The sequence below is a fragment of the Panthera leo genome, chromosome B4 (assembly GCF_018350215.1).
Source record: "Panthera leo isolate Ple1 chromosome B4, P.leo_Ple1_pat1.1, whole genome shotgun sequence".
NCBI classification, from domain to species: domain Eukaryota; kingdom Metazoa; phylum Chordata; class Mammalia; order Carnivora; family Felidae; genus Panthera; species Panthera leo.
The window spans coordinates 120193980-120221548 of record NC_056685.1 but is presented as its reverse complement, the minus strand read 5'-3'; the positions used below and the strand labels follow the sequence as shown (position 1 = coordinate 120221548).

Below are 27569 nucleotides of genomic sequence, written 5' to 3'. Positions count from 1 at the left end.
TTTGCAAGCAAAGCCTACCTGATCCATTCATTAATGTCATTGCCACCTGTTTCCTTAAATTGGAAATCTGTAGCTTTTAACACCTTAATATGCTTACTGTGGATTATACAAGAGGTTTTTTGTGTGTAAGTGTGCCTCTATATAAAGTTTTTAAAACAAAACACTCACTAACATTTGTCTCAAGAGTTTTTGACCAACCCTAAGTTAACTTCAAATTTCTTTTCATCCTAAAAATGGTACCGCATTTTGTGAGTGAAATAATACATTTCTGCCAACATAATACTGATCATAAAACACTTTAATACATTGGCTTTAGTTTCCACCCTTTCCAATTTATTCTAAGTAAAAACCAAATGTTAAACACAAATAAGATTAGTCTTCCCAACTTTAGTATGTGTGAATAAAAATGGCAATTTTTATATAAACTACTTAGTTCTAAAAGAGAAATCATATCAGCCAGAAAACATTTTAGCCAATCCCTCCCTATTCATAGTAACACAAAACAGCTTTCCAAGGAAAACTGACCAGTGAGACAGTTATGTTTGCGCTCTCGGCTATAAAGAATTAAATTCAAAATGCATTTACTCTTTTTTTTTTTTTTTTTAAATGTTTATTTATTTTTGAGACAGGGAGAGACAGAGCATGAAAGGGGGAGGGTCAGAGAGAGGGAGACACAGAATTGAAACAGGCTCCGGGCTCTGAGCTGTCAGCACAGGGGCCCGATGCGGGGCTCGAACTCACGGACCGCGAGATCGTGACCTGAGCCGAAGTCGGCGCTCAACCGACTGAGCCACCCAGGCGCCCCTGCATTTACTCTTCTAATGAAAGATAACCTAGTCTCAGGAATAGTGTAAGCACTGTTATGGTAGTCTAACTCTTAAATGAAAATACGAGCTGAGATACAGTTTACTGTAATAACTTAGCTAAGCAACCTTTGAAAATTAGCTGAGGATCAAAGTATTCACATAAGTTTAAGATCTAATCTTAGGATGAAAGGTAACACAGATCCTTAACCTACTTTAAAAAGAACACTGAAATTAAACCTTTCGATCACAGCCATTCAAAACTTTAATTCAGAATGTTTCTTAAATATCAAATTTCTCTTCACAGACGCTATGTCCATTTTCTTCATAATCTTCTCTTGTTACTACCATATCTTCAAAATCATCATTCTCTGATATCAATTTTCCACCTTCCCAGGCATAAGTAATAGGGCTAAAAATAAAGTTAAAATAAATGAACCCAGATGATTTTACAGAACTGAAATGCAGAAAACATTCATTAGTAGCTAAAACGCGGCAATCTCTACCCAACCTGATTTAACAGAAAACAAAGTGTAAAAATAAAGCATACGCTTCATAGGAATAAGGCAAACTATTAAAGAAAAGAACCTTGGTCACTAGTACAACTAAGTGGTTTCTTTCTTTTTTTTTTTTTTTTAACTTGTACCCTGAATTTATGGACCCTCTCTACTTCTGAAAAAACAAGATTATAAGCAAAAGATCAAAAATGCATAAAAGTTTGAAAAACACTGTCATAACTGAATCTAAATTCTGTATGTGGCAAAGATATGTCACCTCACTAATTTGCACAGCAACCCATGAAACAACATATTATAACATTTTACAGATTTGGAAAATGAGGCTCAGAGAGGTTTTCAGGGCTTTCAGTGCTTTTGCTGCTATGCTTTCTTCTAATAAATGAAACATTTAGGAAACACAGCACATGATACACAGCTACATGGTAGGACAAAGACATTAAGTAAAATTGGGACACATAAAACATCCAGTTTGGTTTGTGAGTTCAAGCCCCGCGTCAGGCTCTGTGCTGACAGCTCAGAGCCTAGAGCCTGCTTCGGATTCTGTGTCTCCCTCTCTCTGCCCAATCTCCTCCACCCTCCCTCCCACTTGTTCTCGGTCTCTCTCTGTCTGTCAAAAATGAATAAACATTTAAAAAAATTTAAATAAATAAATAAATAAATAAATAAATAAAACATCCAGTTTGGTTTTATTTCTAACCAAGGTTATATACCTTATGTTATGACTCAATTCTGTTTCTAATGTTCCTCTCTCCCAATTCAGTTTAAAATCTGAAAAATGGTGAAAAGCTAATAAATGTTTTCCTTATTGTATTCCATACATGTAACATTTATATATGTATATGTAAAACAGATATGCAATAAAGACTTGATGAATAAAAGAATGAAAACTCTTTCTGTGGATCCCTTGGCATGTAATGTGTGATGACTTCCATTTAAAATGCAGGATGAAAAACATGTGGGGCAAACAAAACAAAACAAAATAAAAGTGTGGGAAATAAAGAGACATGGTGGAAAAAATAATAATAAAATAAATAAACAGGATGAAAATCCAGTATGCAAAGTATATGGACATTATGCTGATAATCATTACAATATCCAGCAATTGTTTACTCTTTAATCTGATAGCGATAAATTAAGTGAGCAGACAAGGGCCTTCTAGTAACTGCTATTGATTTAGAAAAATTCTATTTTCCTTTAAAACAAGACTCTAAAATTAAGCCTGGGTGGCTCAGTTGGCTAAGTATCCAACTTCGGCTCAGGTCATAATCTCACAGTTCATGAGTTTGAGCCCTGTGTCAGGCTCTGTGCTGACAGCTCAGAGCCTGGAGCCCGCTTCTGATTCTGTGTCTCCCTCTCTTTCTGCCCCTCCCCTGCTCACACTCTGTCTCTATCTGTCTCTCAAAAAATAAACATTAAAAAAACTTTTTTTTAATTAAGAGCCAGGTATATGGGGTCTTATTTCTAACTCTGCCACTTAAGACTGGGACAGTGGGGAGGGGGCGTTATTTAGACATATATTTGGTAAGAGACATGTATTTGCTCCTGACTCAAGATAAAGAGAACTAGGTTTTAGCCTGGCCACTGCTATTAACTTATTGTAAAGGCTCTGCCAAATCACGAGCCCTTATTTCTTTATTTACAAAGTAAAAACGTTGAACAGGAGGACTTATAAGCCTTTTTTTTAATGTTTTTTTTTTTTAATTTTTTTTTTTAATGTTTATTTTTGAGACAGAAAGAGACAGAGCATGAATGGGGGAGGGTCAGAGAGAGGGAGACACAGAATCCGAAACAGGCTCCAGGCTCTGAGCTGTCAGCACAGAGCCCGACGCGGGGCTTGAACTCACAGACCGTGAGATCATGACCTGAGCCGAAGTCGGCCGCTTAACCAACTGAGCCACCCAGGCGCCCCTAATGTTTTTTATTTTTGAGATAAAGAGATAGAGTGAGGAAAGGGCAGAGAAAAAGGGGGACAGAGGATCCAAAGTGGCCTCTGCAGACAGCCACAGCAGAGAGCCTGATGTGGGGCTCAAACTCACGAACCACAATATCATGAACTGAGCTGAAGCCGGATGCTCAACTGGTGTCACTCAGGCACCCCTATAAGCTTTCTTAAGGTTCTAAAATTATACCTTATTTTTTTTTTTTCACAAAAGTGTAATGATACCTGTTTTTCTCATAAAACGGGATAGTGGGTAGATATAAAAGATTTCTGAATCAAAAAAAAAAAAAAAAAATGACCACTGTGGCATGTCGGTGACTCCAGTCGGTTAAGTCTCCAACTTCTGATTTCAGCTCAGGTCATGACTTCCCAGTATGTGAGTTCCAACCCTTCATTGGGCTCCACACTGACCATGTGCTGACAGTACAGAGCCTGCCTGGGATTCTTTCTCTCTTCCTCTCTCTCTGCCCCTCCTGCATGCTCTATCTCAAAATAAACTTTAAAAAAAGAAAAAAAGGCTACTTAAACATAAAAGTTTACTAAAATACAGGTATCCCATTTTTCAAAAGTTTGCATTACGCCACTTCACTTTTACAAGAGACTACATTAGTACCTCTTTTTGCTAACTGAAAAGGATTTTTGCTTTTCCAAATAAAGGCAAAAAGCAAAACAGCATTCAGCATTCATTTTGCAGCGAGCCATTACAGAGGCGGAACACACCTAAGCAGCAAGAATGGCACCGCTAAGCTTCTCCCCAGGAGCTACACACGGCATCTCAGCATTGAGCTGCTATAGCTGTGAACTGCATCCGTGAGCATCTATGCGTTACCTCCATTTGTTTTGCATATCTGTTAGCAAGATGTGTCCTAAGGTATCAAAAAGCCTAAGAGAAATTATTCTTTGGGTCTGCAAATGCTCAAAATTTTTCTATATAAGTTAATAGTAATTGCTTCTTCATTTTAGACCATTTGACTTACAAAGGTTTCAAAGGAATGTTCTACTTTTGGATAGCAGGGGAAACCATTTTTAACAATTGTCTTAAAACATTCCAAAACAACTTACAAATTGACATAATTTATCTTCATGGTTAGTTCTTACATTTCTATTATTCTTGATAGAAACTGTCAAGAAATGACACATCTTAGATAAAAAAAATCAGATTATAACCTGATTGCTTTGCCGGTAAAAATCTCTTAGGAATGAGGATTGATTTACTATATGGATACTATCTTATATTAATTGAGCACCCATTATGTACCAACCATTATGGCTGGCACTTTACATACTTCATCCCATTTAGTCCACTGAAATATCAGGTTTATTAATTCAATTTTTGAGAAAGGGAAAATGAGGATTCCAAAAGTGAAATAAACCTGCCAGAACCAGGCTTAAACTCAAGTCTGCCTATTGACCATTTTACCTACAAAATGACTTCCATGTTTTATCTATCAGCCAACACTTACTTTTCAGGCAGCACAACTGAAACATCATAATCTGTTGGAGTGAGACATCGAACTTCTGAGTAAACCCGATCTCTAAATCCCGGGAAAAGGGAATTTCCTCCTGTCAAAACAATGTTCTTAAAAAAATGCGGCTGCATTTCTTTAAGAGGGGGGGGGAATAGAAGAAGAAAAAAAGGCATCAGAAAATCTGTTTACTTACCTTTCTGGAAAGACGAATATGAGGGTTTAAGTAAAAGCCATCAGTTATAGTAACTGGTTTGGAAACTATACACTTTTTTAATAACCATAAGAATTATTTATAAGATTTCATAATGAGGTTAAAATTTACAGAAATTGACACATCAAACAGAATGAAATATGACCTCACAGATCTTTAAAAGAAAGGCTAAGGTGAAGGAGTTGAACTACTAACTACTTGTTACATACACATATAAGCTACACATAAATGGGTAACATTCTAGAAGCAGACAGTTGATAATTATACTTCTTCCCTAAAATGGAGGAGGTCTTTCCATAGGTTGAGATTGTAAGCTAGTGTAAGGCTAGCATGGAGGGCCTTCAAGACATTTTAACTTGGAAGCCCAAATTTCCAGGTTATCTCATTGAGACAGACATAATCATTTACATTTGATAGTGAAAAATACCCATAATCCATAATAATAAAGCATCTTTTGTTCTACACTCATTAAAGTTACATACTGGCAAACATTAAGTGCCACATTGTTAGCTGGTATTAAAAGTCTACTAAGCATCATGGGGAAATCTATGAGGAGTCAATTAATAAATACCAGACACCATACCCAAAGCTTCTGTTCACAAAACAGGGGCAGAGTTCCCTTATATTGACACTGAACCTCATGACATTAAAGCAGTATGGTATAAAATGCTGTATACCAATAACTGCAACCTTGTATAAAATGTGAAATTAATGAGACAACACAGAAACAGTTGTGAAATAATTATACTAAGGTGATAGCATTATGTGATTTTCTTCTCTTTTTTTTTTTTAAATGGGAGGAAAGGACATTGCAAGTGCTAGATTTGTTCCAATCTAGGAAGACACGTGGAAGATATAAAAGTACTCTCTAAAACTCTAGAAAATTATGTAGGTGAAGCTTGCTTCAGGAGAACTCACACATCACTGAAAAGCACCATACTTCAGCTTCATTAAAGTTAACTTCCTGTAGGGATGCCTGGGTGGCTCAGTAGGTTAAGCATCTGACTCTTGATTTCAGCTCAGGTTATTATCTCACAGCTCGTGAGTTCGAGTCCCATGTTGTGCTCTGCACTGACAGTGTGGAGCTTTCTTGGGATTCTCTCACTACCTCTCTCTCTGCCTCTGCCCCCACTCTCTCTCTAATAAATAAACACTAAAAAAAGTTAACTTCCTGTATATTATTCCAAATAAAACTAGAAGAATCCAATCCCATCAATAGCTAGAAACTATAGCTTTGTTAAATTATAAATTTTGATTCTCTGTAAATAAATATGAGTTAAATTAAAACTTTCTAAAATGGACATGGCAACTTAATAGTCATGGAGAGATTAATTTCTTCAAGGTTTTTTTTTTAATGTTTATTTACTTTTGAGAGAGAGAGACAGAGTGCAAGTGGGGGAGGGACAGAGAGCAAAGGAGATGCAGAATCTAAAGCAGGCTCCAGGCTCTGAGCTGTCAGCATGGAACCTGATGCAGGGCTCAGACCCACGGACTGTGAGATCATGACCTGAGCCAAAGTCGGTCGCTTAACCAACTGAGCCACTGAGGCACCCCTAATTTCTTCAAGTTTAAATAGACCATAATAACATTCCCTGTATCAAATTTCTAATCTAGGACCAATAAAGTAAGAATTATTCAAGTGCACTATGGAATTTGGAAATCTATGCAAATAAAACAGACTTTGCATTTGCCCAAAATTACTTAGAAAGCTCAGATGATTTCTCTATGGCTCACAGAGCTTACGATTTTTTTAGAAATATTACGTCTCAATACTTTAATTATTCATGTACCTTCAGGTAAGTTCTGAATTGAATAGACAATAGCTTCTGGAATACCCATTTCTTGAATGCCTATATCAGAAGGATTAAAGAGTATTTCTGGAACAGCAAATCTCTCATTGGCCAGACGAAGAATTTGTTCCCCAGATTTATATTTTCCACTTAACACCATCTCTTCCCTTGGCTTAAAGAAAAATAAGATAAAAAAGTTTAAGCTACATTTTCTAGTTCATATGACTAATAACATTTAGTAACATGCTATTTTAACATATTAATCATATTCTCAGAAGTTTCAGGATTCTCAAAAGTTAGAAAAATGTGGCCTTCTCCGTTGCCTAATCTACACGAAGAAATAATTGCTGACTCTACTGTAGCTGTTCCCCAAAAGATGATCTGGCTAAATTATTCCACACATTTTAAAACAGAAAGAAAGAAAAGGAGAAAAGAGGAGAGGGGACCTTATATCCTACCTATAATAATAGACCAATTTCAGTTTCTAGAGAACAAAGAAGATACTCTAAAAAACATTTACTAAGTCTAGAGGTGCCTGGGTGGCTCAGTCAGTTGAGTGTTGGACTCTTGATTTTGGCTCAGGTCATGATCTCATGGTTAACGGGATCAAGCTCCGCATCAGTCTCTGCACTAATGGCATGGAGCCTGCTTGGGATTCTCTCTCTCCCTCTTTCTCTGCCGCTCTCTCACTCATGCTGTTTCTGTCAAAATAAATAAACATTTGAAAAAACATTTTCTGGAGCGTCTGGGTGGCTCAGTAGGTTGGGAGTCCGACTTCAGCTCAGGCCGTGATCTCATGGTTCATGGGTTCGAGCCCCATGTCAGGCTCTGTGCTGACAGCTCAGAGCCTAGAACCTGCTTCAGATTCTGTGTCTCCCTCTTTCTCTGCTCCTCCCCCACTTGTTCTCTCTCTCTCTCTCAAAAATAAATAAACACTTAAAAAAATTTTTTAAACCATTTACTGTCTTATGTTTCTATCACTACCTACCTTGACTCTCTTATATTTATTTATTTATTTATTTATTTATTTATTTATTTATTTATTTATTTTATTTTTAAGTAAGCTCTATGCTCAACATGACATTTGAACTCAGGACCCTGAGATCGAGTTGTATGTTCTACCAACTGAGCCAGCAAGGAGCCTCTACTCTCCTATTTCACATGTTTATTGGACCTTGTGGCTCTGTTCAGTAGGATTTCTCCTTTCCCTTATATAAAAAAAATTAAATATTTAAATTTATTTATTCAATCTTCAAAAATAAGTTTTGAAATCCATGGACTTTATCAATGAAATTTTCTTGTTATTTACTGCTGAGATGTGTTCCTGAAGAGACTAGAAAAAAATAATCTTTTTTTTTTTTTAAATAATCTTCTACCACATTCTATACCATTAAAATAATGGTCCTTTCCAATTTTACTAAGAATCATCAGCTTGGGCACCTGGGTGGCACAGTTGGTTAAGCATATGATTTTGGCTCAGGTCATGATTTCACAGTTCATGAGTTTGAGCCCTGTTGACAGCTCGGAGCCCAGAGCCTGCTTCAGATTCTGTGTCTCCTCTCTCTCTGCCCCTCTCCTTCTCTTTCTCTCCCTCTCTCTCAAAAAATAAACATCAAAAAAAATTTTTTTTTTAGTATCATCAGTTCTTCTAGATTCAGTTATAGACATTCATTTGCAATTATATATGCAATTTTCCTCCTGGAACAGAGTATAACCCAATCCTTTATATAAGTATAAAATACCTCAAATATATGAAAATATTAATAATTACTAAAGACTAGGGGACCTGGGTGGCTCAGTTGGTTAAGCATCTGACTTTGGCTCGGGTCATGACCTCCTGGTTCATGAGTATGAGCCCCGCAACAGGCGCTGTGCTGACAGCTCAGAGCCTGGAGCCTGCTACGGATTCTGTATCTCCCTCACTTTCTGTCCTTCCCCTACTTGTGCTCTGTCTCTTTCTTTCTCAAAACTAAATAAACATTAAAAAAATTACTAAAGACTAATGTATTTAAAGAACATTATACATCCTTTAATATAATCAGTACATACAATATATTCCTTCCACTACATTGCCTCTCTTAACCTGGATATAATTCTAAATTCTATCATTGGAAATTCCAAGCTCAAAACATTATTCTTAAATAAGAATATCCAAAATTACGTAATTTTCATAATACTCTAGGTAGAACAAGGAAAACTGCAAACCACTTTTAACCCAATAAACTACTATTACAGTAGCAAAAGAAAAAAGTGTTATTCCTTCATAGTATTCTTCCTTGTCAGGCAGAAATAAAAAATATTTCCTATAAATTTATTAACTTATAAATTCACTTAAAAGTGATACTGGCTTGGGTTTAAAGGATATAACTCATTTTTTCAACACTCAAAATAATCTGGAACGGATGTAAACTTGGGAGAAATTTAAGTGACAAAACATTAGAGATTATGTAGTCCATTACCAAGATTTTACAAAAGAGGATCATGTGACTATCCCAGGAGCAAATATCTAAACTAGGGGAAAGAGCCAGAACTAGATAGCCTTGTTGACTGTTGGCTCTAAAGCCATTAATCATTAATACGTAATCTGGAACTACAAGTAGTTTCTGTTTTAAGAGTACAACTCCAAAAAGACTTTTTAGGACATAGACAAATGAAGGAATTTAGAAGAGTTGCTATTTTAGTCAATGTAGGCCATGATTACCACACAGTCTCATAAATTTTGTTCCGATATTGTAAAAGAAATGATCAGTTTAAATTACAATGGCTCTGCACAAGGTGTTACCATAATCATTATGAACCTGATTTTCTCAACTTAAGTCCATTTTACTTTATTAGGCATCCTCTTTCTGATAAGAAAATTGCAATTTGTATCAGTTGTAATCAGTAAAAATATCACAGAGCCTATTACTGTTATTGTTACTATCATTAAGTACTAGAAAATGGAGGTTGTACCTTTTTCCAAGCACTCAAAAATACTCTTTTTTTCTTTATTTTTTTCTTTATTTTATTTTTTATTTAAAAAAAAATTTTTATGTTGATTCATTTTTGAAAGAGAGATACAGCACAAGCAGGAGTGGGGCAGAGAGAGAGGGGGACACAAAATCTGAAACAGGCTCCAGGCTCTGAGCTGTCAGCCCAGAGCCCGATGCAGGGCTCAAACTCACAAACCGCGAGATCATGACCTGGGCCGAAGTCGGATGCTCAACCGACTGAGCCACCCAGGCACCCCTCTTTTTTTTTTTTTTTCTTGTAGAGAGAAAAAGCATGAGAGCACGAGCAGGCAGAGGGGCAGAGAGACAGGGAATCCCAAGCAGGCTCAATGCCCAGTGTGGAGCCAGGTGTGGGGCTCGATCACACAACGCTGGGATCATGACCTGAGCTTAAGTCAGGAGTCAGACATTAAACAGACTGAGCCACCCCAGCACCCCTAAATATATTCTTGAATAGTTTTAACGATACTCTGAGTATAAGGGCTCTCAAATAATTATAATTTTTTCATTTCATTTAGTTATTATTTTTCTAATTTCATAAACAGATATAAAAGCAAATAAATAAAAAGTTAAAAAATACAAACACATATCAGCTCTCATCAAAGTTGTTACATATCAGGCAACAATGAAGTTAACCAAGTACTAAACTCAATACACTTTAGAATTAATTCTAACACATACGAAATAAAACTGTTTCTAAATCTTAAAATTATTGGAGTGCCTAGTGGTTAAAAAAAATAATAAATAAATCTTAAAATTATTAAGAGATACATATACATAATTTTTTTGTTTGTATTTTGTTATTTTTAGGTCTTTTTTTCCAAATATGCACATGATTTAACATGTACAGGTCACCTCTGAACATCAGCTTGAACTGCATGGGTTCACTTATATGCAGATTTTTTTTTACAGTACATTACTGTAAATGTATTTTCTCTTCTTTATGATTTTCTTAATAACTTTTTCTTTTTTCTAGCTTACTTTATTATAAGAATGTAGTATATAATGCATACAGCATACAAAATATGTGTTAATCAACTTTATGTTATCAGTAAGGCTTCTAGTCATCAGTAGGCTAGTAGTAGTTAAGTTTTTTGGGGGAAAGGGGACGGGTCAAGGTATATGCAGATTTCAACTGCATGGGGCAGGGGGTTGTCAGCTGTTCAAGGGTCAACTATATTGTGAATAAATTACAAATTTTAACATTGACAAAGTAAAGATTAAACCATTATTTTTGAAGTAAAAATTCAATGTAACATTCTATCATCTAGCACAAGTTGAGGCCAACTGACTCTGTCTACTCAATTGATATTAAAGTCCACAAGTTAAAAAGGAGTCTATACTGAGTTAATTAAGCTTAGCCTATGACCAGATATTGTTCACAAAACCAAAGGCCAATAAAAGAGCTGCAGGGATGCCTGGGTGGCTCAGTCAGTTAAGCATCTGACTCTTGATTTTCGCTCAGGTCATGATCTCATGGTTCCTGAGTTCGAGCCCCACATCAGACTCCTTGCTGACAGTGCAGAGCCTGCTTGGGATTCTCTCTCTCTCCTTCTCCCTCTGTCCCTCCCCTGTGCTCACTCTCTCTCTCTCAAAATAAATAAACTTAACAAAAAAAAAGAGCTGCAAACAATATTATGTACCTTCTGCCTTTTTTCTCCAAAGACAATGAGTAAAACAATGGTCAATTCAAGGAATAACATCTCTATTGGCTAACTATATAAGATGCAGGTTTGAGTAAACAGGGCTTAAAATCTGGCAAGGAGAAAATCGGTGGCATTTAGCAGATAATGTCTAGTAAACTGATAGAGTGTCATTCGCAGGGCAGGAGAGAATACATTTAAAAAAAGAAAAAAATTTATAGACTTAGTTGATGGTACAATTATCTGGAAGAGATTTTTGTAAGATTAAGTTATCAAACTTAAGCACTAAGCATTTCTAGGGACAGGAACTAAGAACATGGATATAGATTATTTTTCAAGTGCCCTGGGTGATTCCAACAATCAGTCAGGTTTGGAGAAATTGGGAATCACTGAGTCTTTACTCAGGGTCCATCCCTGCAGAAATATAGATGACTTTACTACCATTAATTCTACAAAGTGCTTTAAGTTATCCGTAAGGTGCTTTATATAACTGGAGTATTTTAATGAGTAATAATATATGAAGATGGTGTTGTCTATATATTTTCAGTTTTCATTGTCTCGTAAATAAAGTACAACTTGGGCTTCCAGTTCACGAACAAGCAACTTGATCTCATAATTTGTTCCAACACCCACTTCTAAAAGCCAACCTACAACCTTCCACAAGGATCGGTTTCTAAGAACATTACAGGATGACTTCAATTTTATGAGGCTTTGGGTAGCCTTCTCAGAATTCTGACTTGTATTTCACTTCAATAGTATGGTAAAAAAAAAAAAAAAAAAAAATATATATATATATATATATATATATATATATATATTATATATACTTAATTTTAGGCATATGAAAAAGTATAAATAATTAAAAGAAGTATAAAACCCATGTATTCATGAATTAGTTTGATACAACTTTATACATTATCACTCCCTCCTTTTTTTCTAATTTTTTTTAAGTTTATTTATTTATAGAGAGACAGAACGAGCAGGGGAGGGGAAGAGAGGAGACCCTAAGCAGGTTATGCATTGTCAGCGCAGAGCCCAATGTGGGGCTCAAACTCAAGAACTGCAGGTCATGACCTGAGCCAAAACCAAGAGTCAGAGGCTTAACCGACTGAGCCACCCAGGATCCGCCCTCCCCCACCCCCTGTCTTTTAATTTTTTTTTTTATCACTCCCCTTTTTAATTTGGTGTTATCATTCACAGTTTTATACTTTTAATTCACACTTATGTATTCTTTTTTTTTTTTTTTTTAATTTTTTTTTTCAATGTTTTTTATTTATTTTTGGGACAGAGAGAGACAGAGCATGAACGGGGGAGGGGCAGAGAGAGAGGGAGACACAGAATCGGAAACAGGCTCCAGGCTCCGAGCCATCAGCCCAGAGCCTGACGCGGGGCTCGAACTCACGGACCGCGAGATCGTGACCTGGCTGAAGTCGGACGCTTAACCGACTGCGCCACCCAGGCGCCCCTGTATTCTTTTTTTTTTAATGTTTATTCATTTTTGAGAGAGACAGAAAGACAGAGCATGAGTAGGGGAGGGGCAGAGAGAGAGGGAGACACAGAATCCAAAGCAAACTCCAGGCTCTGAGTTGTCAGCACAGAGCCAGATGCGGGGCTAGAAACCCACCAGTCGTGAGATCATGACCTGAGCCAAAGTTGAACACTCAACTGACTGAGCCACCCAGGCACCCCAATACTTATATATTCTTAAATAAGATAAATTATTATTCCACACAGCCTGAAACTATATATATCCTCCTAAAACTTGCTTAAAGACATCGTGTTTTAGACAGAAACATGTTTGTGAGATTTATCCATGATTATCATGTAGCTCTATTTCATTTTCACTATTGCTTATTTTATGAACATGTCAAAATTTATTTATTCTCCTCCATTAGCAGATATTTGGGCTTTTCCCTATCTTTCACTCTTTTAAAGTATACTGCAGTGAATGATACCATAAATGTTTCCTTGTAGAAATATGCTTACATTTCTGACCAAAGATTTTTAACTTCCCAACAGTCCTCCTTGATCAAGCCAGCTAAAAGGGCAAACTTCACATTTACCCAAACATAGAACTGATAGTTTACCTGAACAGATCAAAGATAAGGAGAAATTATTTTGACATCCAAGATAAACTGCTGCTCAACACTTTGAAAGTGCACTGGATTTTGCCCTTTTCCACTACAATCTGATCATATCAGACCAAACAAGTAAAATTCAGTCATGTCTGCTATGTCAATAATTTTCACAACTGGAAAACAACCAAGCTCTAACTGGACTTAAACTAATTCTTAAGAAAATAGAAAAGGGTTAACCATAATATAGGTGATCTCCAGATTTGTCCCTTGTGCTATCATTCAGCTGATAGTCCTTTTTCTAAATAACTTTAATGAGATATTTATTAATCACTTATACACTTGTGCCTGGAGAAAAGGCCACCAGGAAAGCAGTTATCAACAACTCTGTAAGACTCTACCAAACCCAACTAGATTTTTTTCAAATCTGCCTGAGGTGGTCACTTCAAGAAATGTCATTGAGGATTTTTTAAATTACCTTACAAAAGCCCTTTTTAATTGTACTGAAGTCAGGCAAAACATAGTCTATCATTACTGTATTTTCTTCTCCTTTCAACCTGGAAAACGAAATAGAGATATGTGAAATAATTAACTATGTATAAAATTACCCAAGAATCAACTTTCTGATTCTTAGATTACTATTATACATACTTTGCAATATCCATATCTCTATAAAAATCCTGAGACACATAGCATACATCTTCTTTCACTTGATTAATCACATGCGTTTCATCCATAACATGTAGCTGCCTAAATGGAAATAAAAACAGTAAAATTTGAAATGGAAAAATGTAAGTCTAATTTATAATTACCATTTAAAATATTTTTTCTGGGACGCCTGGGTGGCTCAGTTGGTTAAGCGTCCAACTTCAGCTCAGGTCTCAAATTCTCGGTTTGTGAGTTTGAGCCATGCATCAGACTTTGTGCAACAGCTTGGAGCCTGGAGACGGCTTTGGATTCTGTGTCTCCCTCTTTCTCTGAGCCTCCCCTGGTTATGCTCTCTCTCTCTCAAAAATAAATAAAGATTAAAAAAATTTTTTTTATAGAAAAATAAAATATTTTTTTCTGGAATTAAATCTTTGGGTAATTGATTTTTTAATATTAAATTTCTGAATGTGTAAGATATTTTCAACTTTATGGAATAATTATACTTCAATTGTATATAATCTCCACATTACCCCTCTGAGGGCACATATCAGTCCAGTTTGCACAAAGAAATTGAAAATGAAGGCTTTAAGTATGGTAAGGCTTATCCAATTAGAGAGCAAACCTTTTCCTCTAACCATTCTGAATAGAATCTTGCTAAAATGACTTAACTCTTTGCACTTTCTTTTCTGATTATAGCAGTATTGTGGATTAGCACACAGTACCTGGCACATAGTAGATGCCTAATAAACATCTGATGAGTGAATCCAAGAAAACACAGGCTTAATGAAGAAAACAAAGATGCCTTAAAAACCAAAACTGAAGACAACACAAACAAATGGAAAGATATTCCATGCTCATGGCTTAGAACAATAAATGTTATTAAAATGCCCACACTACCCAAAGCAATCTACAAATTCAATGTAATCTCTATCAAAATACCAAAGTATCTTTCAGAGAACTAGGACAAATAATCCTAAAATTTGTATGGAACAACAAAAGACACCAAAAAGCCAAAGCAATCTTGAAAAAGAACAAAGCTGGGGCGGTATCATAATCCCAGACTTCAAGATATGCAACAAGATAAACTACAAAGTTATAGTAATAACAACAGCAAGGTACTGGCAAAAAAACAGCCACATAGATCAATGGAAGAACATCGAGCCCAGAAATAAACCCATGTTTATATGGTCAATTAATCTACAACAAAGGAAGCAAGGATATATAGTGGGGAAAAGATAGTCTCTTCATTTGGTGTTGGGAACACTGGAGAGATACATGCAAAAGAATGAACCTGGGCGACTTTCTTACTCTATACACAAAAACAAACTCAAAATAGATTATTAAAGACCTAAATGTGAGATCTGAAACCATAAAACTCCTTAAAGAAAACAAGCAGTAATATTTTGGACACTGGCTTCAGCAACATTTTTCTAGATATGTCTCCTCAGGCCAAGGAAACAAGCGAAACAAAAACTATTGGGAGTACACCAATATAAAAATCTTTCACACAGTGAAAGGAACCATTAACAAAATGAAAAGACAACCTACTGAATGGGAGAAGATATTTATAAATGATATATCTGAAATGATATATCTGATAAGGGGTTAATATCCAAAATATATAAAGATATTTTATAACTCAACACCAAAACAAACAAAGAAACAAACAAATAATCTGATTAAAAATGGGAAGAGGACCTGGATAGACATTTTACCAAAGACAACATGCAGAGGCCACGAGACACATGAAAAGACACTCAACATCACTCTCATCAGGGAGATGCAAATCAAAACCACAGTGAGATATCACCTCACACCTGTCAAAATGGCTAGTATCAAAAAGACAAAAAATAACAGGTGTTTGCAACAATATAGAAAAAGAAAAACTCTCAAGCGCTATTGGTGGGAATGTAAATTTGTACAGCCACTGTGGAAAATAGCATGGAGTCCTCAAAAAATTAAGAATAGAGGGGTACCTGGTTGGCTCAGTTGGTTAAGTGTCTGGCTTGGGTTCAGGTCATGATCTCAGTTTGTGAGTTCGAGCCCCACATTAGGCTCTCTGCTGTCAGCCCAGAGCCCACTTTGGATCCTCTGTCTCCCTCTTTCTCCGTCCCTCCCTCACTCTCTCTCGCTCTCAAAAATAAACCTTTTTTTTTTTTACAGTTAAAAACAGAAATATCATATGATCCACTAATTTACCCAAAGAAAACAAAAAGACTAATTTGAAAAAATATATGTACCCCTTTTTTTGAAGCATTATTTATAATAGACAAAATATGGTAGCAACTTTAGTGCCAATTGATAAATGGATAAAGAAAATGTGATGTACACCCACACCCACACCCACACACTGAAATACTAAGCTGTCATAAAAAAGAATGAGATCTTGCCATTTGTGACAACATGGATAAACTTAGATGATTTTATGCTAAATGAAATAAGTCAGATAAAGACAAATCATACATGATTTCACTTCTTTGTGGAATCTAAAGAAAAAAACAAACAAAGCAAAAACTGACCTGTTAATACAGAGAACTGGTAGTTGCCAAAGGGGAGAAGGTGGGGGGATGGGCAAAATAGGTGAAGAGGTGTAGGAGGTACAGGCTTCCAGTTATGGAATAAGTCACAGACATGAAAGGTACAGCATAGAGAATATAGTCAACGGTAGCGGTGACAGATGGTAGTTACACTTATAGTAAGACAACATAGAGTTGTCAAATTACTATGTTGTACACCTGAAATCAATGTAACGTGTGAACTATGCTTCAATTAAAAAAATGCAAAAGAAAGAACAAAAATGTGAAGTTATTTCCTTTGAATATTTTTCTCTACACATATATACTACATTTACTTTTTTAGACTAAACATCATCTCACATTTTCTTATGCTATCATTCTTTAAAAATATGGTTATTTATGGTACCATGATATTTATTAGAGTGATCTATGAATATGTACTTATTAGCATTCCTAGTGTTGGAAGTTTAGGTCAGAGAAGAAAGATACTTGTGTGTGTATAAACATGGACTTTGGTTTTGTTGTTGTTTTTTTTAAATAGGCTCTATGGCCAACTTGGGGCTTGAACTCATGACCCCAAGATCAAAAGTTGCATGCTCTACTGACTGAGCCAGCCAGGCACCCCAGACACTTTGGTTGAATCACAACTTAGCAACCAAGCTACTTGACCTCTCTGGGACTCAATCTCTTCAACTCTAAAGGGGTCATGATAATAAGATCACCGACAACACATCTGTGAGAAGTAAATGATTCTAATTATACATAAGTATTTAGCATAATCCTTATACTTAATAAGTAAAAAACATTAATATTGCTTCCTTTTGCTTTTTGTTACCTTCATATACACCACGTTTTACCTTAAGACTCACTATTGCACCAATGAAAAGAAAAGATGGTAATTAAACTATGACAATTCTAAGGTATCAACAGCTGGAAGATCTGTCCCAACTAGAGATGTGGAAAAAGTATACCTCAAAATCGAAGCACTACAGGTATTTTAATCTATATCTCGGATTATCTCATTATTTATTCACACTCTAGAACACAGAATTTGAAATACTGTTAGTATCTTGGTATATTGCCAAACTGTTTACCAGAAAAGATATTTCAAGTTATGCTCTGATCAGCAGCTCTACTAGGAAGTACCATGAAAAAGAGGAACACTGGGGGTGCCTGGGTGGCTCAGTCGGTTAAGCATCTGACTTCAGCTCAGGTTGTGATCTTACAGTTCACGAGTTCGAGCCCTGCATTGGGCTTGTACTGACAGCTCAGAGCCTGGAGTCTGCTTCAGATTCTGTGTCTCCCTCTCTCTCTGACCCTCCCCTGCTCATACTCTGTCCCTCTCTCTCAAAAATAAACATTAAAAATTTTTTTTCAAAAAGAAACAGAGGAACTCTTATTGTTAACCCATATATCCCAACCTCCTAAATAAATGCTCAATAAATATTTTAACTGAATCTGTAGTTACTACAGATGTTTAACATTTTTTTTATGTCTGAGAATTATCCATTTATATATTGTGACTGTATATAACTAATGATTAACTGTGCTACTGAACATTTGTTTTCTGAGAATCATCTAGTAACCATTTCATACCAAGGTAATGCTTTTTTTATGGATCAATAAGAGCCCTTAATATATTAAAGATAACAATTTGGTGTCACATTTATTCCAAATTTCTCAGGTTTATGTTTGTATTTGTTTTCTTTACAAATGCTTGAAATTAGTGGTTTTCCAGACTAGAAGAGGACAAAGAGGGATGAGAATGCTGGTAATATTCTCCTTGAACTGTGTTCTGGTTACCTGGGTATATTGTTTTTAAAAATTCATTGGATTATACATTCCAGGCTTGTAAACTTTACTCTTTTAATTAAATATTTTCTTATTGTGGTTTTATTTTTATATTTAAGTCTTGAATCCATTTGAACTTTAGAATACGAAGCAAAGGAAAATTTTTCTCCAAACAGCCAACTTTCCCTGTATCCTTTCTTAATCAATCTCCTCTTCAATGGTTTCTGATGCTTTCTTTTTTTTTTTTTTTTAATTTTTTTTAACGTTTATTTATTTCTGAGACAGTGAGAGACAGAGCATTAACGGGGGAGGGTCAGAGAGAGAGAGACACAGAATCCGAAACAGGTTCCAGGCTCTGAGCTGTCAGCACAGAGCCCGACGCGGGGCTCGAACTCACGGACTGTGAGATCATGACCTGAGCCGAAGTCGGCCGCTTAACCGACTGAGCCACCCAGGCGCCCCCCTGATGCTTTCTTTAGTATACCTTACTTTTTTTTTTTTTTAACACATGTTTGATTCAGAATTAACTGTTTGGTCTCACTGGTCTATCATTTAATTCTCATTCAAGTATCACTTTAATTATTACAATTCTAAAATGCTTTATCATCTACTAGAGAAAGTCTCCTTTCACCATTATTGTTTCTCATAACTTTATTTTTTACTTTTTTTAACATGTATCTATTTTTGAGAGACAGAGTGCAAGCAGGGAAGGGGCAGAGAGAAGGAGACACAGAATCCGAAGCAGGCTCCAGGCTTTGAGCTGTAAGCACAGAGCCCTACGTGGGGCTTGAACCCACAAACTGTGAGATCATGACCTGAGCTGAAGTCCGACGCTCAACCAACTGAGCCACTGAGGCTCATAACTGTTTCTAAGTATTTTTGCCACCTTGTTCTTTTCAAGCTAAACTTCAACAGCCTTCCTTTTTAAAATATATGAATTTTTTCCACTCAGCATGGAGAAATGATTAAGTGCACAGGCTCTGGACTCAGACTGTCTGGGTTTTGATTAACATCTTCATCTGCCTGAACTTTCTCTGCCTTTCCAATTTGCTGCTTCTAATCTGATGGGATAGAGGAACTAAATATCCAAACCTTTTGAAACTGAGCCCAATTCTGTTTGGTTCTACAGTGAATAATATTCACATAATCTTAACACTGTAAATGCTACTTATGAGCCTTCCACTTTTAGAATTAATATATAAGCAAGGCAAGAAGAGTTAACTATAGTAAAAAGTAATATGTAAATGTTATCTCAGTAATTAAGAAGAAGTGGTATAGTATTATGTTTAATGAAAAAAGTGACTCTATGAAGGTTACATACTATAGGATTCTGTTTCTTGAAACAACAAAACCACAGAAATGGAAAACAAATTAGAGATTGCCAGGGGAGAGGGACACGGTGGGAAAGCAAATATAAAGGATTAGCAGCACAAAGGAGTTCCTTCGGAGCGATGGAATAGTTCTGTATCTTGACTGTGGTGGTGTTTACGTGAATCTATACATGGGATAAAGTTGCATGGAAATACATACACATGAATGCATGTAAAAAATGTTGAACACCTAACATTACCTGTAGTCTGGGTAACAATATTATACCAGTGTCAATGTCATCATTTTTATATCGTAATAGTTATATAAGATGTTACTAAGAGTACACAGAGCTCAATGTGCTATTCTACAACTTCCTGGGTCTGTAATTATTTAAAAATAAAAAATTTTTTACAAATGTACTAGAGGGGCGCCTGGGTGGCTCAGTCGGTTGAGCCCCCGACTTCAGCTCAGGTCATGGTCTCGCAGGTTGAGTGGGTTTGGGCCACACGATGGGCTCTGTGCTGGCAGCTTGGAGACTGGAGCCTGCTTCAGATTCTGTGTCTCCCTCTCTCTCTGCCCCTCCCTGCTTGTGCTCTGTCTCTCAAAGATAAATAAACATTTAAAAAAATTTAAAAAACAAAAACAAATGTACTAGAGCCACAAGGGATGGCTAAGGGGAGTGGGTTTCTTTTGGGGGTAATGAAAACATTCTAAAAATGTCCTAATGCACTACAACCCATTGAAAATGTACCCTTTAAATGGGTGAACTGTATGGGATGTGAATTATCTCTCAATAAAATTGTTTAAAAAACTGGGGCGCCTGGGTGGCTCAGTCGGTTAAGCGTCTGACTTTGGTCCAGGTCATGATCTCACAGTTCGTGTGTGAGTTCGAGCCCCACGTCAGGCTCTGTGCTGACAGCTTGGAGCCTGGAGCCTGCTTCGGATTCTGTATCTCCCCCTCTCTCTCTCTCTCTCTGCCCCTCCCCAGCTGATGCTCGCACTCTGTCTCTGTCAAAAATAAATAAACTTAAAAAAAAATGTTTTTAAATAAAAAAAAATTGTTTAAAAAACTAATGGTACATCTGACAGAATAAAGAAGGAAAATGTGGGAGGAAAGGTAGAAGGAAATGCAGATTCACTTATTTTCTCATATGACATAGAGGGGAACTGAGAGAAAGTGACAGTGTCATACAAGCCAAAGTTAATGTAGCAAGAAATTGAGATTTAAGAATCCTACTTACAAAACAAAACAAAAAAATCCCACTTACATTTTTAAACAAAATAAAATTTAAAATAATAGCATAAATAAAATTTAGGAGCAGGAGAAGAGTTGGATGTGGCTAAGTACACTAATTCCTCATCTTTTAACGATGGGCAGTCAACTAATACTGGTTAATCCACAAACAGAAATAGCAATATATTATTAAGGCTCATAGAGACTAAAAATATAAAAAATACAGTTTAAAGATGATACTTTGTGTGGAATGGAACGTACATGAGAGACAGAAAGGGGAGGTAGAGATTTATTTTCCTTTGAAACTCTTATTCCCTTAAATGCATTTTTAATTTGTTTTATAATGTATAACATTTATAGTTTTTATAACATTTATAATTTTAAAATATTATAAACATATTAAACTCCCTAGAGTTTGGAGATACCCAAACTTTGGTAGACATTAGCATTTTATATGCTAGAAAGCTTTTCTTTCTTTTCTTTTTTTCTTTCTTTCTTTCTTTCTTCCTTTTTTTTTTTTTTTTTAGTGAGCTCTACATCCAATGTGGAGCTTGAACTCCCAACCTAGAGATCAAGAGTTGTATGCTTCATCGACTGAGCCAGCCAGGCACCCTACTAGAAAGCTTTTCAAGTTGAACATCATTTGTATTTATATTATATGATACAGTTTTTAAAGCAATAGTATACAATTGTTACCTGAAGTTACAACTAATGGTTAAAGAATTACTTTATTATGTTTTTAAAAATAATTTTAAATTACTTTAAAAAGTTCATCACCAGCAGCCAACCCACCCAAGGACTCAAGCTAAGTATTACCTGTAAGATATAATCTCCTTTAGATGATTGGTTAGGAGTTTTCCTCCCACATTTATCCTAAAAAGGGAGAATGCAAATTTGGTTCAGTTTATCACACCTTTCATTCAGTTTTATCCTATGAAAGACATGAAAATTAAGTACAACTCACCGAATAATTGCTTCTTTTTTCTTTTTACTTCTACAGTAAGGAACAATATGTGTAAAGGAATATCCACTATCTACAATGATACAGCATAATTCGGAAGGATTATCTCGAAAATACCTATGTGCACTGAGAGCACCAGCTATTAAAAAAAAGATAAAAAAAAACTGCATTAAATAAAAGTATAATTAATTTAAAGCAATAAAGAAAGGTAACAAATTAAGGCAAGCACAAAAACAAAAACTTTCTTTTATTTCTATATGCTAGTTTAAAACAATATCCACATGGGGCACCTGGGTGGCTCAGTCGGTTAAGCATCTGCCTTCGGCTCAGGTCATGATATCACAGTTCATAAGCTCAAGCCCTGCATCAGGCACTGTGATGCCAGCTCAGAGCCTGAAGTCTGCTTTGGATTCTGTGTCTCCATCTCTCTCTGCCCCTCCCCCGCCTCCCTTGTGTGTGTGTGTGTGTGTGTGCTCTCTCTCTCTCAAAAGTAAACATTAAAAAAATTTTTAAAGATTGTGCTCTTAACCATTGTAGTATAGTATTGCTCATACAGACTCAACACCTGCAAGTTAAATATTTCAATACTTTCATTGTACACTCCTGTAATGTAATTCTAGCTTTTAACAAACTTACTTCTAGATGGTATTTTCAGATTGTTTTTCCTCATATTGTCAGGCTAAGTAAGCTATTAACATTATTTCAATGAATGATAATAATAACAAACACATCAGTGACAGAAGAGATAACTACCACAGAAACAATAATCTTTTAGAAATTAAAAATATGTGGCTAGTGGAATCCCTAGCTGGCTTACTCAGTAGAGCATGGAACGCCTAACCTAGGGGTTGTGAGTCTGAACCCCACATTGGGCATAGAGATTACTTAAAAAATATATACATGTTGGGGAGCCTGCCTGGCTCAGTCAGTTAAGGCTCTGACTCTTGATTTTGGCTCAGGTCATAATCTCAAGGTTTGTGGGATCGAGCCCCACATCGGGGCTGTCAGCGCTGAGCCTGTTTGGGATTCTCTATTCCTCTCTCTCTGCCCCTCCCCTGCTCACATGCGTGCACACTCTTTCTCTCTCAAAATAAATAAACTTAAAAAAAAATGTTGCGGGGCTCCTGGGTGGCTCAGTCGGGTGAGCATCCAACTTCGGCTCAGGTCATGATCTCACAGTCTGTGAGTTCAAGCCCCACGTTGGGTTCTGTGCTGACAGCTCAGAACCTGGAGCCTGCTTCGAATTCTGTCTCCTTCTCTCTCTGCCCCTCCCCCGCTCATGCTCTGTCACTCTCTCTCTCTCTCTGTCAAAAATAAATAAACATTAAAAAAAAATTTTTTTTTTAAATATGTTGCTAGTAACTTCACTGGGGAGAAAATATTGTACTAGTAAAAAGATGAAGTAAAATAAGTCTGACTAGATAATCTATAAGAGTCCATCTAATTTTTAAATCCCATATTTTATTTCCTCCAAATCTAAAAGAATGTCACCCAGTATTCTTGGATTTTGAATGTTTCTCTTTATTCATTCCATATTTCTGTAACTTAATTGCAATCAAAATTTTAACTCACCATTTACTCTTAAGACTGCTTGGAACTGATATTCTTCAAATAGGATTTCATTCATTGATTCTTGAATTGAAGTGAAGTTAAAATATGGTTCTGTGATAATAATATTGGTATCTAAAAAATCAACCTATGAGAGAAAAAAATCCCACAAGTTTTATAACTTTGTAGTTATAAATACTTGTTTTACGTATATAAACAAATGTATTAAATCCTCAAAATAATCATAGAAAACAAGTCTTATTACTATCTCCATTTAATCAGAGGGCAATCTGAGGTACAGAAGAGTTGAATAAGTTACCAAGCTTCATGGAACTAGTTAGGGACATAGCTAGGGTTTGAACCCAGAAAATTTGGTCACAAAATTCATGCACTTTATTATTTAATTTTAACTCTCTTAATGGTAGCATTAATAAAATGGAACTGTCAAATTGCTTGAAGATCATTATGTAAAAGTAATGAACAGTATAATTACAAGCATTAGAGATGTTATTTTGTTTTCAAAGTTAAAAGACCAGAAGCTTTAGGATATTTAATGTTTAGATAATTCTCTACCACACTCTTCAGAAGCATTAAAAACTGAATATTCACTCACTATTCCTAAAGTTACACTATAGATATTAAAAGCACAAAATTCTCACATAATATTCACAGTTCAGATATGTGGACAAAAATATTTTACTGTGAAAATAAAAATGAGATAGTGAATTGATCTAATAGTAGACATGTGAAGTGAAATTTTAATCTTGAGTTTCACAGACCATCTCTTAACCTCCAATTCCACTTCAAAATGGAAATTCTATTCGCTTGCACTTATTTTATTTTTAAAAAATCAAAGCTAGTAACAGTATATGAAGTGACTTAAATATATACTAGAAATATGTTTAAAAGTTAAAGCTAGGCACCTCAATTCTCTTCAACTCCAATCCTTGACTTACTGTCTAGAATTAGTGCTTGACCTTTCCTCTCTATTCATACTGCCTTATCTTTCACCTGAAATCATGCCACTGCCTTCCCAGTGCCCTTTCTGCCTCCATTCTTTTCTCCTTCTGATCTGTCTTCCGTACTGCTAGCATAATTATCACCAGATATTTTCCTAATTCAGAAATCTGATCATCCTCCCCAAATGTATTACTCACCACAGAAGTCTTCTCTTCCATGGCTTGACAATGCGTATGAAATAATGTCCATACATTTGCAATCTCACCCCCTTCACCCCATCTTATAGTGTGTGCTGGTAAATGTTCAATAACCAGATTTCCAGAAAAAAAAAAAAGCGCCCTGATTTGTAGAGTTTACCACAGTTATAAACATGGCCACAAAGACCGATTTCAAGCTATCCTGAAGTCACCAAACACTGAACACAGTTAGGAAGAGATGCACGTAATTGGTTCTCATGAGCCAGTATGAGGAACTTCAGCACAGGACTATTCAGTAAAAACTCTGACTCTATTCACCTTCATACCATGCACTCTCCCCCTGTAGATTTTAGCATAAATAATCTCAAGCATGTATTACTTTTCAGATACATGTATATTGTCACAGTATGCATAATCTTAAAAGTTAAAAATATGATTGTTATATACAATGAACATGTACAATAAGATTTATTTATGTCATATTAATGAGTGAACTAGCTTTATATCCTATCTTATTGGTTCTTTTATTAACAGTAGTTAATAAATCTTTGATGCTGTAACTTTTCATTTGAATAAGACATGGAAATAGAAATTTGAATACATACTCCAATTTGTTACCTGATACATTTCTTTTCCAAAAAGGTAATCCCAAACTTGTCTTTGAACATCCCAATTCACCAAGTAGCCCTAAAAAAATCCTTGTATAAATTATCACAAATATTTGAACATTTAAAAATGACATTAATATATTATAAACCATTAATTTCTCTTTATGGTTACCTCCAAACCAATTATAATGGCATGTTTTTCTCCTTTTAAATATTCTAAAATTTACAAATTAACAATAAGCAAACATCAAAGATTCAAAAGACATATCAGTATATGGAGATGCCACTCCATTCTTACTTTTAATGTGTTCATCTCATTTAACTTTAACATAAACAAGTAAAATTCAGTACCCACAATCAGCAACTAAGCCATGGTCATTTATTGCTAACAAGACAAGTTAATTTCAATTTTTGGATAATAAGACCTTATATAAATTTTGAATAACTTTTCTCTGAGATCTAAGAATATTTCCATACATACTAAATCTTAATTATACATTTAAAAATTGTTTTTAAATTTAGGTTTAGATTGCTAGAAATGACATATAATTGAATTACCTTCTGAAAAGGAAGAATATAAAAGAGTCCAGAAGGGTCCTTTATTTCATCTATCTGGTTGGCGGTAAAAGTTTTAAGACGTGCCGTTTTTGACCTGAACTGACAGTTAGGAATTACCCTGTTAACAAAGAAACAAATAATATAATTATTCCCTGAATACTTCCTAAAAATGCAATTACTTAACCACCCCACTGCACGCAAAAAAATATCCACAGTGTTTCTCATTCTGTCTTCAAATAATTTTTAAAAAAATTTTTTAAAGTTCTAATACATACCACATTCTACACTGGACCCTTTATCTTTCTCGAGTACTCTTTAAGAAACTCTTCTAGGAAGAAAGAAAAGAAAGAAAGAAAGAGAGAAAGAGAGAGAGAGAGAGAAAGAAAGAAAGAGAAAATTCTTCTAAGTGGGTGCTGATCCTGCCACCACATAGATGACAGTCAGGGCTCAAGTAAAATCATTCTGGCTTTAACGTGGAAATCTTAATACCACTCAGGTAAAAGATTTACAGGTTCAAAGTTCTAGCTATTGAAATTAAGTCACTAGGAAGTCAAAGATTTTCAATTAGCAAGATGTTATAAGGTACAGAAGTAGAAGTAGTTTTAAATATGGTTGCTGCCCACCATAAGCTTACAATCTTGTTAGGAAGACAAACTAGAGTCCTATCAACCATACACAGGTGTACACATGTATGTGGAGAAAGAGGGGAACAGAGAGAGAGAGGGATTTGGGACAATTCTATGTCCCAATAGTATTGGGACAATACTATGCTGTCACTTTTCTATATGTTTATATATTCTTTGAGGACATGATTTTTTTAAACTGCATTGTAGTCAATCTTATGGTTGTATTATAATTGTAGTCAATTTTCTATTCTTAATTATTTAGCTTGCTTTCTTTTTTTTAACTACATACACAATGTCTAAAATATAGAGCATGCTGTATTTACTCTTATCAAACGCTTCCTATTTATTCCTTAGGTAACTGATAACAGAATTGCTGTGTCAAAGGGTAAAAACAATCATACACATTGCAAAACATTTTCCAGACGACTGTTATCAATTTACATTCCTATGCGGTCTGATTGTCCTCTTTAAAAAAGAAAGGAAAGGAGAAAGGGGGGAAAATCCTCTGTAAACATGATATATTCTACATATATAACATAAATATTTTGATTGCCATTGTAGTAATTCTGTTAAGTCGACTCTATCAACCAGGTCAGCCATTGAGCACTACGAAGGACTTAGGCACAAAGCCTTCAATGTTTCCAATTATTAAGGCCATTGTTTTTAAACTTTTTGGGGGTCACAGAACCCATCGAGAATCCGATAAAAGCCATAACTGCGTCCTCAAGAATATGCATACACACAAATGTCCACGATTTCTGAGGGTTCATGAATTTTGTGTATGCACCCCTCGTTCAGGAACCGCTTCTCTAGAAGCCTATTTTCCTGAGCTATTTCCTGTTATGAAAGGAAACACATGTCCCACTTCCGGGGCCGCGTAGCCTAAATTAACGCCAAAATCCCAGTTCAAAGCATCCCAGTCTCCCAACTCCAAACACAGCATCCCTCTGGCTCAGGTTAGGGCCACGTAGGGGCATTTGCAATTTACTGTGATCCCAAAATGAAGCGTAGCATGTGAAACCATTAAGGGTCTGTCTTGTCCTAAGGAGCGAGAGAACACTTACGACACATTTTCATGGCTGTAACCGATTTTGGCATTATAGGCTCCGTTATCCAGCACTAAGGTTGTCATCTTAACGTGAACCAAACTGCACTCTTTTTCCCCTTCTGACA

General features: G+C 35.7%; 1 protein-coding gene across 2 annotated transcripts; it reads right to left on the bottom strand.

Annotated features, from left to right (window-relative positions):
- Positions 1-1050: 1050 nt before the first annotated feature.
- On the bottom strand, positions 1051-27569 carry ACTR6 (actin related protein 6). 2 transcript variants are annotated; one of them, XM_042947496.1, is made up of 11 exons: positions 27461-27569; positions 25771-25888; positions 25223-25291; positions 23472-23595; positions 21903-22038; positions 21755-21811; positions 14090-14188; positions 13917-13995; positions 6731-6902; positions 4724-4862; positions 1051-1215 (listed from the first exon to the last, which is right to left on the bottom strand). In XM_042947496.1, exons 1-11 carry the CDS (start codon positions 27526-27528, stop codon positions 1086-1088), a joined length of 1191 nt encoding a protein of 396 aa, XP_042803430.1. In that variant the 5' UTR covers positions 27529-27569; the 3' UTR covers positions 1051-1085. The 2 variants fall into 2 exon arrangements, with proteins under 2 accessions (XP_042803430.1, XP_042803431.1); XM_042947497.1 differs by lacking the exon at positions 25223-25291.